General features: G+C 36.3%; 1 protein-coding gene across 3 annotated transcripts in view; it reads right to left on the bottom strand.

The window, feature by feature from the left end:
* ZRANB3 (zinc finger RANBP2-type containing 3) overlaps positions 1–14,134 on the bottom strand; it is a 257,489-nt gene that overhangs the window by 227,542 nt on the left and 15,813 nt on the right. For 2 of the 3 annotated variants that reach the window (XM_079135617.1, XM_079135619.1), the window contains exon 2: positions 6,314–6,481. In XM_079135617.1, the coding sequence (XP_078991743.1) occupies positions 6,314–6,474 (161 nt within the window). In that variant the 5' untranslated portion in view covers positions 6,475–6,481. Of the gene's footprint in view, positions 1–6,313; positions 6,482–14,134 lie in introns of those variants that run through there. The other variant, XM_079135618.1, reaches the window with a different exon arrangement.

A 14,134-nucleotide genomic window follows, 5' to 3' on the forward strand; every position in this document is an offset into this window, starting at 1 on the left:
AATGATGAGTGAAAGAAGTTAGATACAAAAGAGCAGGTGACAATTTATTACAATGAACAGGCAAAAGTGATCTGTGGTGATAGAAGTCAGGAGAGTGGTCCTTTGCAGAGAAGGGAAACAGCAGTAGCATTGATTGGGAGGGCACAAGAGGAAGGTTTCTGGTTTCTGGGATGCTAGTAATGTTCTTTTTTGGTTTTTTTTGGTTTTTTTTTTTGGCACTGGGGATTGAACCTGGGAACACTTTACCACTGAACTATACCCACGGACCATTTTATTTTTTGAGACAGGGCCTCACTAAGTTTCTAAGGCTGCCCTCAAACTTGCAATCCTCCTACCTCCTCCTACCTCAGCCTCTGCAGTCACATGTACCACCATGCCTGGCAACATTCTCTTTCTTGATCTTGGTAATGGTTACACTGTGAAAATTCCTCAAGCTCTACATATATGATCAGTATATCTTACTCCATGCAAATTATATATTAATAATAAAATGTGTTTTAAAACTGAATAGGTGAGTTACACAGCAGATGAGACCAACAGATCATGAAATTTAAAAACAGCATAATGTACACAGGGAGATGATACAGTAGTACAGGCTAGAGTAAAAAGGTCAAGTATAAGTCTAACTGGAAATGCAGAAAAAGACAAAGTGGGAGAGAAACAATATTTTAAAAGAAATAGCTAAGAATTTTCTAGAATCAACAGATGCAAATCTCAGGTTTAATCCCATACAGGATAAGTAAAAAGAAAACGAGATTGAATAAATCATAGTCAAACTGCAGAACTTCTAAGACAAAATCTTAAAATCAGATGATAAACAAAGGAGCAAAAATGCCTTTGCCGTTTTTTTTTTTTTTTTCCTTGAAAATTTTCACTCACAGAGAACCCAAAAAGAAAGCACTAAATATAGCCAGGCAAGGTTGCATATACCTATAATCCCTGTGACTCTGGAGGCCAAGGCAAGAGGATCACAAGTTTGAGGCCAGTCTCTGCAACTTGGCAAGGCCCTGACTCAAAATAAATAATAAAAAGGACTAGGAGTAGCTCAGTGATAAAGGGTTCCTGGGTTCAATACCCAATAACAAAATCATCATCATCATCATCATCATTATCAAGTACATTCAATCATCATCATCGTCAACTAAATACATTCAACAAATTATAACATTTACCAAATTATACCACTAAACAATACACTCACAGATTACCCCACTCACCAAGAATATAGTCACCAGACCATGCCACTCATCAATTACACTATTAACATCTTGGTTTATCACTCAAAATTTCTCTAAACATGCATGTTCTTCCCCCTTTTGGGAAAATGTAGAAAGAAGGCTAGAGATAATATGATACTTCATCCCAAAATTGTTTATCATGAATTTCTCAAAAACAGACTTGTAGTCACTCACAACCAAGTTACCTCATTGAAGATAGACAACATTAATATTATACCAATAGAGTCCAGATTAAAATTTTGCAGTTATCCAGAAAATGTTCTCTAAAGCTTTTCTGCTTATTGATCAAGGATCTAATTAAGATTTGTATATTACTTTCAGATGTTGTAGTTCTTAGGTCTGCATCAATTTACAATACACTCATTGTTTCCCTTATTATTGTTGTTGTTGTTGTTTTAATTACACTGAATCCTTTAAAGAATCCAGGTCCTACATTCTGGATTGGTTTGAATTATTATCTCAGGATTATCAAGTCCAATATTGCCACTAAGAATGACAATATTTGATAATGATAATGTTATGTTATGTCTCTCCTGTGCACTGCATTATGTATGTGGTTGTCCCACCATTAGCAATGCCAAGTTTGACCATTTTATAATTTTTTTTCCTTTGTAATGAACAAACCATCTATAAGAGCCAGGTATGGCAGTACATACCTGTAATCTCAGCAATGTGGGAGGTTGAGGCAGTAGGATTGCAAGTTCAAACCCAGACTCAGCAAATGAGCAAAATCATGTTTCAGAACAAAAAAATGGAAAGAACTAGGATGTAGCTCAGTAGCAAAGTGCCCCTGGGTAATCCCCAGTGCCAAAAAAGAAAAGAAAAAAAAAATCCATTGGGTGGTATTTGAGAACAAGAACACATTTGGCAATTATGAAAGTCAGAAGATAGTTGAATACAATTTTAAAAGTGCTAAGAAAAAACTAACCATTAAAGCCTGTACTACCAACTAAAATATCATTCAAAAATGAAGACCTACCCTGAAATTATTTGACAGTCCTGTCAAACAAAAATAATGGGAAACTAATACAACATAGCAAATTTTTCATTTGCCAAATAATGTTTTCTTGTTTAAAATTATTTCATTTTTATCAAATAGGATGATACTAAAAATTCAAATAGTAAAGAAAAGCTTATAATGAAAAGCTCTAACCTGCATATTCACTAGTCAGAAACAATTATTTTCAAAGATTTTATTAGATCTTTGGTTGGTAAATCATATAACTAAATAATAAGCTATTTTTTGAAATATCAATGTTATTGCCTCTATTACAAAATAAATATTCAACTTTTATTCAATACCTTTCTGTCCTCTCAATTATTAAAATTGATATTATTCTTTATTTCTTTGTGACTATAAATGTTATATATAAATATGTACATAAATATATATTTTATTATATCAAATTACGACACTAACTCTTGATCTTGCACTAATGTTAAGACATGGTTATTAGCAACCTTACCATTCCTTTTTAAATTTTGCATCTATAATTTTTTTTATTAGAGCTTAACGATTATACATAGTAGTTGGGTTCATCCTGACAAACTTATTCAAGCATGGAAATCAAATTCAGTTCATGACCCCCCTTTTTCCTTTCCCCTTTTCCCTCCTATCCGCACCCCTCCCCTTCTCCTTCCTCTACTCTACTAGACATTATTTCACTATTAAGTTGTATTTTACTGGTTCTTTACTTACTCCTAACCTTCCCTCCCCCTTTCCTTACTCTAGCTTCCACATGTGAGAGAAAATATTCAACCTTTGAGTTTCTGAGTTTGGCTAATTTCACTTAGCATGTTATTCGCCATTTCCACCTATTTACCAGCATTATTTGCCAAAAAATGTGATAAAAAATTTCCACAACTATCATGTTTTCAAGAAAGAAATAATAATTCTAACCCAAAGAAGATCTAAGTTCAAAATGAAAGAAAGTTCTTTAAAATGAATGAACTTAGCTTAGCTCACTTCTTATTTTCCCATTTTGCTACATATACTCATATTTTATTAGGACGGGTTAACAGTCTAAGGACAAGTGTTTAGAAATTAATAAAACTAGATTAAAAAAAGAGACTAATTCTATTTGAGCATTATGAGAAAATCTTTTAAAACTGCAGCAATTAGGATTATAATATCTATATTTTATTTTATGAATGTAAAGTACATATTGTTAAAGAAGCAAGCATGTCCAACACATCCAAGACAGTAAGTGAGCCACAATTTAACAAAGTCTGTCTCACCCTAAAGCCTGCTTTCTTTCTACTGACATACTTGTGCCCAAAGACACAAGTATAAACTACCACAAGAAGCTAAAGGCTGTCCAATGACAGCTTAAGATGGCATTTGTGACTGAAATCTTCAGGAATTTGAGGACCGCATACATAGTAAACACAGAACAGCTGTAACTCCACAAAAGCAAAATGAATCTACAAAAGCGTTATCTAGGAGGGAAATATTGGAAGAATACAGGTGAAAGATGAAAAGCACCATTATATAATCTTAGGTACCAGTTAATGGTAAATACAAATGTATACAATAGGAACAAACCACTAATACATGAAAAAACAGATTAATCTCAACAAGATTTGAGTGAATGAAAGAAATCTTTCAAAAACAGCACATAATTTCTCATTTCATTCACATGAAGTTCTAGAACAAGTAAACCAAACCTAAGTTTTAAAAAACATCGAAGATCAGTGGTGGACTCTGAGGGTGAAGGGACTAGATGGGAAAGGAAGTGAGAAAATTTCCTAGAATGGTGGGTTTGAGTTACACAAGTATATTCCTTTGTCAAGGTTTGTGCATTTCATTAATTTAATCTCAACAAAAAAACTAAATAAATATGAACTATGATTAATCATATATATGCGTAAGTATTTAGGGGAAGTATAATAATGTGTACAATTTACTGTAGACAAACAAAATGAAAGAAAAATAAGATGAACAGTTGTGATAAAAGGATAAAGTAATAGATAAATCATCTGCAAAGTGTCTACTCTTACCATTCTTTCAACATTGTTTAATGCTTAAAATTTTCATCACAAACACTGGGGAGAGCTCTGCTTCCTGGTTATCATGTCCTGAGCTGGTTTCCTGTCACACCCTTTGGCCACAATGTTCTTCCTCACCTAAGGGCCCAGAGTTATGGAGTTGGCTGACCATGGACTGAACTTCTGAAACCTCCCTCATTACTACACAGTGCAGTTTCCCAGAGGCTACATTACAACTCTGCAAAAGGTTGAATGCAAAAGCAGTGAGAATCTATCAGTCTTCTGGGTCAAGCATTAAATAATGGAAGTCTTCTCAAAACATATTTGTTGGTAAAAGAATAATTTTCATAAAATATGTTCACATAACATGGGCTCATGGCTTATTTTAAATGACAAAAAGTAACTTTTTTTGTTTTCTTGTGATGCAATGATTATGTGTAGGTATAACCTATATAAATAAATGTCTTAGAGGTCCTCAATAATTTTTTAGTGTAAAGGTGTTCTGAGCTTTTATACGTGCCCAAAGAGAATGGTGATATTTATCTCTACAGTTCTTGTGAAGATTATATAATATAAAGTACTTACAAAGCACTGTGTGAACAGAAGTACACATTATAGTAACAGATATTATTCTTATTAGCATTAATTTTGGAAGGGCCAAAGATTTTGACTCCCAATGAAAATAATTTAAGTTTATGGTTTCCCTCTCTCTTTGCAGATCCTCCAGTTGTAAGTGGCAGCTGGGTAAGTGACACTCAGTTGTCACAATCATGTATATGTCGTGAGTTTTCATTGTTTCTTATACCTTAAAAGGTACATGTTCTATCAAGCTGCTAGAAGCTGAATGTGCTTTTATATCAGTCATTTAAACTTTAAATCTAGTTTGTTTTCAGTCAAAACTATTTCCTTTTATTATTATTAAAGGGCTAATTATTTGTCCAGGCATTCTAAAAAAAAAGTAAAAACTAGTTTCTTTCCTTGAAGATTTTGTGATCTATAGAAAGAAATGTGCATATTAAAAATATACGAAGGGCTGGGGAGATAGCTCAGCTGGTAGAGTGCTTGCCTCGCAAGCACAAGGCCCTGAATTCGATCCCCAGTACCACAAAAAAAAAAAAAAAAAGAACAAAATATTGAGAAGAAAGAATATGATACATATGACTGTGGAACTATGACAATACTATCCTTAAAAATATAGAAAACCAAGTAATATCCCAATGTTATAGAAAAGATCATATAGCTATTTTCAAGTTTGAAAAGAAGTAAAGAAACACAAGCGGAGATTGTTAATCTAAGGTGGAAAATGAAATGAACAAAAATGTAATGAAGATTAGGTAAATATAGAAAAGTAACACATTCCAGAAAACTGTTAATATATGTGATGCTGAGAATATCTAGTAACTCAAATACTTTACCTGTTTTGTCCCATCATCCCAGATGTAGAACACTTATAAAAACTTAAATATACTATATTGTATATATTTATATAATATAAAATTATATAATAGAACTATATTCTACTATAATACCTATATTACTTAATATAATAATATATAAGCTCTAGATTATGATTTCTAACTTATTTTAATGTACATGTGTCAATTTTATTGAAATAATCACAAAATTAAAAACTTGAGATTTAATGGGTTAAGGTAACCAAACAGACTTTCTTTGAGGTACTAAGGATTGAATTCAGGGGTACTTTACCACTGAGCTACAGCCTCAGCTTATTTTATTTTTTGTTTTAAATCAGTCTCACAAAGTTGCTCAGGCTGGCCTTGCACTTGAGAAGGCTGGCCTCAAAACTGCAGTCCTCCTGCCTCAGCCTCCCAAGTCCCTTGCATTACAGGGGTGCACCACCACAGTCAGCCAAACTTACTATCTTAAGAAATTAGAATATGTTTAACATTTTGAAACCAGAAGTATAAGTCAATCATACTAAATGGATGAAGCTAATTTACTCAGAATCAATTTTTACTAAAGAAGGACTATGGGTACATGAAAAGAATAGTTTGAACACAGCTTGGTTTTTTAATACTCTTGGCAGGAATTTAACATTATTAGCATGTCTTAAGAAAGTACTTTACCTGCCTTCTCTTCTGAGGGCAAAAATGATGCCATCTTTTTGGAATGGAAGCAGCTTTGCTCTTAGTTTGTCAGGTAAAAAATCCAGTAGTTGATAGTATTCATTTGTTAAACAAGAAATCTGAGGCTTCAGAGACTTTCTTATGTTCTGAACTCTAGGCATGATGATCCTATAAACAAAGAAACCACAAAAAAGGAAGGATGGGGAAAATAGATATTACTAAGTGTTATTACAGAATCATACATCATTAATATACCATCTACATAGACACAGAAAAATTAAAGTGTTTCCAAAGTAAGTTATTAAGAAAAGTCAAAGTACTGCGTCCAAAATCAATTACTTGCACTCCCTAAAAACTCAGCACCCTATTTCATCTTGAGCCATATGATAGTCATACCCCCATCATAAAATAAATATTTTAAAAATTAAAAATCAGCTAGATTTTTACAAATTGAATGATTTTTAAAACAAAGGATGAATGTTCCATAAAAGATTCCTTTTATAACTGACTTAAACATATGCATATTCATATGAGATTTTCTAAGAATGGGGCAAACCTACATTTAAAAAATTATAAAATACAAAGACTCAACTCCAAATTTAAAGTAATTAAATTAACTCAAAATTACTAAATCAAATTAATTTTTAAACATTAAAATTAATTTTTTTAATCAGTTAAGCCTACAGTTAAAATCTGATTAGCACCCTCCTCATTCACTGAATGTCCACAACTGTAATTTTCTACCATATTAAAATTTCATATATCTGTAAATTCTTAAAGTCTGAAAGAAAAAGTCCTGAGGATTCAAGATGGCGGACTAGAGGGTGGCTGCGTTTCGTGTTTCTCCAGGACTCAGGACTCAAGAAGAGGAGATATAGAGAGACTTGGGACCAACTCAAAGCAGCCGGGTGAGTCTCTCCCGTTGGGGAGGCGTCCCGGATGGGGCGGTAGCCCCGAACGCAGGGAACTTTGTGAAGTAGAGCTGCCCGGCGAGACACCCCTCCCCCCGCTGGAGCAGTGAACTCGGACAACTGGGAGCATCGGAGAGGAGGCTGCTCAGCACAGCGCTTGGACTCGGCGCAACCCACCCCAGCTCTGGGAGGCTGCCCAAAGGAGAGGGTGTGCAGTGAGCTGTTTGGACTGAAAGCGACCACCCCTGAACACAGGGGGCTGCCCAGAGGAGAAGGAGAAGCACGGGCTCAGCACGTCGCTTGGACTTGGAGCAGCTGCGCCAGGGCTCCGGGCAGCTATCCGGTAGAGCAGCGTGGTGAGTGGTTTGGACTCAGAGCAAGTGCTCCTAAACACAGGGGGGTTGTCTGGAGAAGGAGGAGGAGCGCGGCGGGGTGCTTGGGCTCGAAGTGACTGCACCAGGGCTATGGGTGGCAGTCGGAACAAGGAGGTGCACAGTGAGTTCCTGGGACTCGTGACGAACGCACCAGATCTCTGGGTGACTGCCTGGTGGAGAAGGAGGTGCGTGGTGGGTCACTTGGACTTAGAGCGACCGCACGGAACACCAGGTAGCTGCCGGAGGAAAAGGTGTGTGGCGGGTCACTGGGACTCGGAGCGACTGTAAGGGGCTCCAGATGGCTGCTCAGAGGAGGGGCTGCATAGCCAGGCGATTAGGTGCAGAGCAGGGTCCCAGGGCCTAGGCGGTTTCTTGGTGGAACAGCCGCACAGACAAACTGAGGGGCGGAGAGAAGGCTCCAGGACTGCAGGCAGCTTCTCTAAGGAGAGGCAGCCTAAGGAGATTCGTCTGTGAAGGGCAAGGCTTCCAGGCCCAGGAGTTAGGTCCGGGTCCCTGGGAACATTGCAGAAGAAGGCTGCCCAGCCCAGGCGGTAGTTCTGAATTGAACGGAACCTCTAGGAGGGGAACTGACCAGCGAGACCTCCCCACCGGGTGAGTCCTCCCTGCCAGGTGAGGTTCTCCCAAAAGGACTGTAAAACCAGAGACACAGGCCCAAACTGGCCTTGCATCAGCCCACATCCTACTTCCCCTTTGGATGACCATTCGTCAGCAAGTGAAGGTACCTCTGCCCACTAGCAGGGAATATACCCCAATGGAAGGCCACCACCCCTACGGAGTCAGCTTCCTTGTGGAGCACCGCATTATCAACTTCCTCCAAGACTTCAGGCTACTGAAGGCTAAGAGGGGATATACTAGAAATCTTCAGGGATATTATAAGTCAATAGAGGAAATCTGCAGTATCACAGCGGTCAACTGATACCTGAACAATATGAGAAAACAAGGGAAGAAAATGCCCCAAACAAATCTAGATGTTACATCAATGAAACCCAACGACAGCATGGCAGAAATGACAGAAAGGGAGTTCAGAATGCACATAATTAAAATCATCAGGGAAGCAAACGATGAGATGCAAGAGCAAATGCAGGCACTGAATGATCGCACCAAACGACAATTAAAAGAGCAAATACAGAAAGCAAAAGATCATTTCAATAAAGAGTTAGAGATATTGAAAAAAAAACAAACAGAAATCCTTGAAATGAAGGAAACAATAAACCAAATTAAGAACTCCATAGAAAGCATAACCAATAGGATAGAACACCTGGAAGACAGAACCTCAGATATGGAAGACAAAATATTTAACCTTGAAAACAAAGTTGAACAAACAGAGAAGATCGTAAGAAATCATGAACAGAATCTCCAAGAACTATGGGATATCATGAAAAGGCCAAATTTAAGAATTATTGGGATTGAGGAAGGCTTAGAGAAACAGACCAAAGGAATGAACAATCTATTCAATGAAATACAATCAGAAAATTTCCCAAATCTGAAGAATGAAATGGAAGATCAAGTACAAGAGGCTTATAGGACTCCAAATATACAAAATTACAACAGACGCACACCAAGGCACATTATAATGAAAATACCTAACATACAAACTAAAGACAGAATTTTAAAGGCCACAAGAGAGAGGAATCAAATTACATTCAGGGGGAAACCAATACGGATATCAGCAGATTTTTCAATCCAGACCCTAAAAGCTAGAAGGGCCTGGAACAACATTTTTCAAGCCCTGAAGGAAAATGGATGCCAACCAAGAATCTTATACCCAGCAAAACTTACCTTCAAATTTGACGATGAAATAAAATCCTTCCATGATAAACAAAAGCTAAAAGAATTTACAAAAAGAAAGCCAGCATTACAGAACATTCTCAGCAAAATATTCCACGAGGAAGAGATGAAAAACAAAGAAGCAAATCAGCAATGGGAGGAACTATCCTAAAGGAATTGTCAAATAAAGGAAGAACCAAGTCGTGTCAAAATCAATAAATAAATAAATAAAATGAAGCAAATGACCGGGAATATTAATCATATCTCAATAATAACCCTGAATATTAATGGCCTGAACTCATCAATCAAAAGACATAGACTGGCAGATTGGATCAAAAAGAAAGATCCAACAATATGTTGCCTGCAAGAGACCCACCTCATAGAAAGAGATACCCATAGACTAAAGGTGAAAGGATGGGGAAAAACATACCATGCACATGGACTCAGCAAAAAAGCTGGGGTATCCATCCTCATTTCAGATTATGTGGACTTCAAGGCAAAGTTAGTCAGAAGGGATAAAGAAGGACATTACATATTGCTTAAGGGAACCATAAATCAGCAAGACATAACAATCATAAACATCTATGCCCCAAACAGTGGCTCATCCATGTATGTCAAACAAATCCTTCTCAATTTCAGAAACCAAATAGACCATAACACAATAATACTAGGTGATTTTAACAAACCTCTCTCACCACTGGACAGATCTTCCAAATAAAAATTGAACAAAGAAACCATAGATCTCAATAACACAATCAATAATTTAGACTTAACGGACATTTATAGAATATACCATCCAACCAAGAGCGAATACACTTTCTTCTCAGCAGCACATGAATCCTTCTCTAAAATAGACCATATATTATGCCACAAAGGTAATGTAAGCAAATACAAGAAGATAGAGACACTACCTTGTGTTCTATCAGATCATAATGGATTGAAATTAGAAATAAATGAAAGAGTAAAAAACAGAAGCTACTCCAACACCTGGAGATTAAACAATATGCTATTACATGATGAATGGATAACAGAAGATATTAGGAAGGAAATTAAAAAATTCTTAGAGGTAAATGAGAACAAAGAAACATCATATCAAAATCTTTGGGACACTATGAAAGCAGTACTTACAGGAAAATTTATTTCATGGAGCGCATTCAATAAAAGAAGTAAAAATCAACAAGTAAACGACCTAACACTACAGCTCAAAGCCCTAGAAAAAGAAGAACAGACCAACACCAAAAGTAGTAGAAGACAGGAAATAGTTAAACTCAGAGTTGAAATCAACGAAATTGAAACAAAAGAAATAATAGAAAAAACTGACAAAATAAATAGTTGGTTCTTTGAAAAAATAAACAAAATTGATAAACCCTTAGCCACTCTAACAAAGAGAAGACGAGAGAAAACCCAAATCACTAAAATTCAGAATAAACAAGGAAATATCACAACAGACACGATTGAAATACAAAACATAATTAGAAGCTATTTTGAAAATCTATATTCCAACAAAATAGAAAATTTCGAAGACATCAACAGGTTTCTAGAGACATATGAATTGCCTAAATTGAACGAGGAGGACATACACAATTTAAATAGAACAATTTCAAGTAATGAAGTAGAAGAGGTCATCAAAAGCTTACCAACAAAGAAAAGTCCAGGACCAGATGGGTTCTCAGCTGAGTTCTACAAAACCTTTAAAGAAGAGCTCATTCCAATACTTCTTAAAGTATTCCATGAAATAGAAGAGGAGGGAACCCTCCCAAACTCATTCTATGAAGCCAATATCACACTGATACCCAAACTAGACAGAGACACATCAAGGAAAGAAAATTTCAGACCGATGTCATTAATGAACATTGACACAAAAATTCTCAACAAAATTTTAGCAAATCGCATACAAAAATATATTAAAAAGATAGTGCACCACGATCAAGTGGGTTTTATCCCAGGGATGCAAGGTTGGTTCAATATCCCGAAATCAATAAATGTCATTCACCATATCAATAGACTTAAAGTCAAGAATCACATGATTATTTCAATAGATGCAGAAAAAGCATTTGATAAAATACAGCATCCCTTCATGCTCAAAACACTAGAAAAAATAGGGATAGTGGGAACATTCCTTAACATTATAAAGGCCATCTATGCTAAGCCCATGGCTAATATCATTCTAAATGGTGAAAAACTGAAAGCATTCCCCCTAAAAACTGGAACAAGACAGGGATGCCCTCTTTCACCACTTCTATTCAATATCGTTCTTGAGACTCTAGCCAGAGCAATTAGACAGACCAAGGAAATTAAAGGAATACAAATAGGAGAAGAAGAACTCAAACTATCCCTATTTGCAGATGATATGATTATATACTTAGAGGAACCAGGAAATTCCACCAGAAAACTTTTAGAACTCATAAGTGAATTCAGTAAAGTAGCAGGTTACAAGATCAATGCTCATAAATCCAATGCATTTTTATACATAAGTGATGAATCCTCAGAAAGAGAAATTATGAAAACTACCCCATTCACGATAGCATCGAAAAAAATAAAATACTTGGGAATCAATCTCACAAAAGAGGTGAAAGACCTCTACAATGAGAACTATACAACACTAAAGAAAGAAATTAAAGAACACCTTAGAAGATGGAAAGATCTCCCATGTTCTTGGATAGGCCGAATTAATATTGTCAAAATGGCCATACTACCAAAAGTGCTATACAGATTCAATGCAATTCCAATTAAAATCCCAATGATGTACCTTACAGAAATAGAGCAAGCAATTATGAAATTCATCTGGAAGAATAAGAAACCCAGAATAGCTAAAGCAATCCTTCGCCGGAAAAATGAAGCAGGGGGTATCGCAATACCCGAACTTCAACTTTATTACAAAGCAATAGTAACAAAGACGGCATGGTATTGGTAGCAAAATAGACAGGTAGATCAATGGTACAGAATAGAGGACACGGACACAAACTCAAATAAATACAACTTTCTAATACTAGACAAAGGTGCCAAAAATATGCAATGGAGAAAAGATAGCCTCTTCAACAAATGGTGCTGGGAGAATTGGAAATCCACATGCAACAGAATGAAACTAAATCCATATCTCTCACCCTGCACAAAACTCAACTCAAAGTGGATTAAGGACCTTGGAATCAGACCAGAGACTCTGCAGATTATAGAAGAAAAAGTAGGTCCCTATCTTCAACATGTCGGCCTAGGACCAGACTTCCTCAACAGGACTCCCATAGCACAAGAAATAAAAGCAAGAATCAATAACTGGGATAGATTCAAACTAAAAAGCTTTCTCTCAGCAAAGGAAACTATCAGTAATGTGAAGAAAGAACCTACAGAGTGGGAGAATATCTTTGCCAATCATACTTCAGATAGAGCACTAATCTCCAGAATCTATAAAGAACTCAAAAAACTCTACACCAAGAATACAAATAGTCCAATCAACAAATGGGCTAAGGAAATGAACAGACACTTCACAGAAGAAGATCTACAAGCAATCAACAATCATATGAAAAAATGTTCAACATCTCTAGTAATAAGAGAAATGCAAATCAAAACCACCCTAAGATTCCATCTCACCCCAATTAGAATGGCGATTATCAAAAATACAAGCAATAGGTGTTGGCGAGGATGTGGGGAGAAAGGTACACTCATACATTGCTGGTGGGGCTGCAAATTAGTGCAGCCACTCTGGAAAGCAGTGTGGAGATTCCTTAGAAAACTTGGAATGGAACCACCATTTGACCCAGCTATCCCACTCCTTGGTCTATACCCAAAGGACTTAAAATCAGCATACTACAGAGATACAGCCACATCAATGTTCATAGCTGCTCAATTCACAATAGCCAGATTGTGGAACCAACCTAGATGTCCTTCAATTGATAAGTGGATAAAGAAACTGTGGTATATATATACAATGGAATATTACTCTGCCATAAAGAACGATAAAATTATGGCATTTGCAGGCAAATGGATGAAATTGGAGACCATCATGCTAAGTGAGATAAGCCAATCTCAAAAAACTAAAGGACGAATGATCTCGCTGATAAGTGGATGATGACACATAAGGGGGAGTGTGGGGGGAGTTAGGGTTAGGGTTAGGGTTAGTGTTAGAGTTAGGGAGCGGGAGAAGAATGGAGGAAGAAAGGACTGTTTAGAGGGAAAAGAAGGGTGGGAGGGGTGGGGGGGAAGGGAAAAAATAATAGAATGAATCAAACAACATTATCATATGTAAATTTATGATTATACAAATGGTATGCCTTTAACCCATGTACAAACAGACAAACAACATGTATCCCATTTGTTTACAATAAAAAAAAGTCCTTTTAAACCACTATTCTGTAATGCTTCTCTAATAATCATATTTCATATTTAGTTGCATCTGTTTATAAATAATCTCATTCAATTTTTTTAAACAAGTTTGCTTTTCACATGATGGTCACTTAAAGACTTGTAAAACTTTAGGTCCCCTCTTCCCTCAAAAGTAACCAACTACTATCAACTTCTATGTCTACTAAGACTCTAAAGAATTTAAAAAGTTTTATTTACTAAAAACAAATAGGTATTACATGCCATGATCTGAAGAATCAAGGCCCATACCCTCACAGGGCTTATATTCTGAAAGAAGATGAAAGTAAATAAAGAAACAAGATGATTAATTACATCATAGCGGAAATACAGGAAAGTTAACATGCAAACAGCCACTTGAGGAAGGCTGAGCAGAAATAGTGCATTTTAATAGG

Source organism: Sciurus vulgaris (assembly GCF_902686455.1).
Source record: "Sciurus vulgaris genome assembly, chromosome: 3".
Classification (NCBI taxonomy): Eukaryota; Metazoa; Chordata; class Mammalia; order Rodentia; family Sciuridae; genus Sciurus; species Sciurus vulgaris.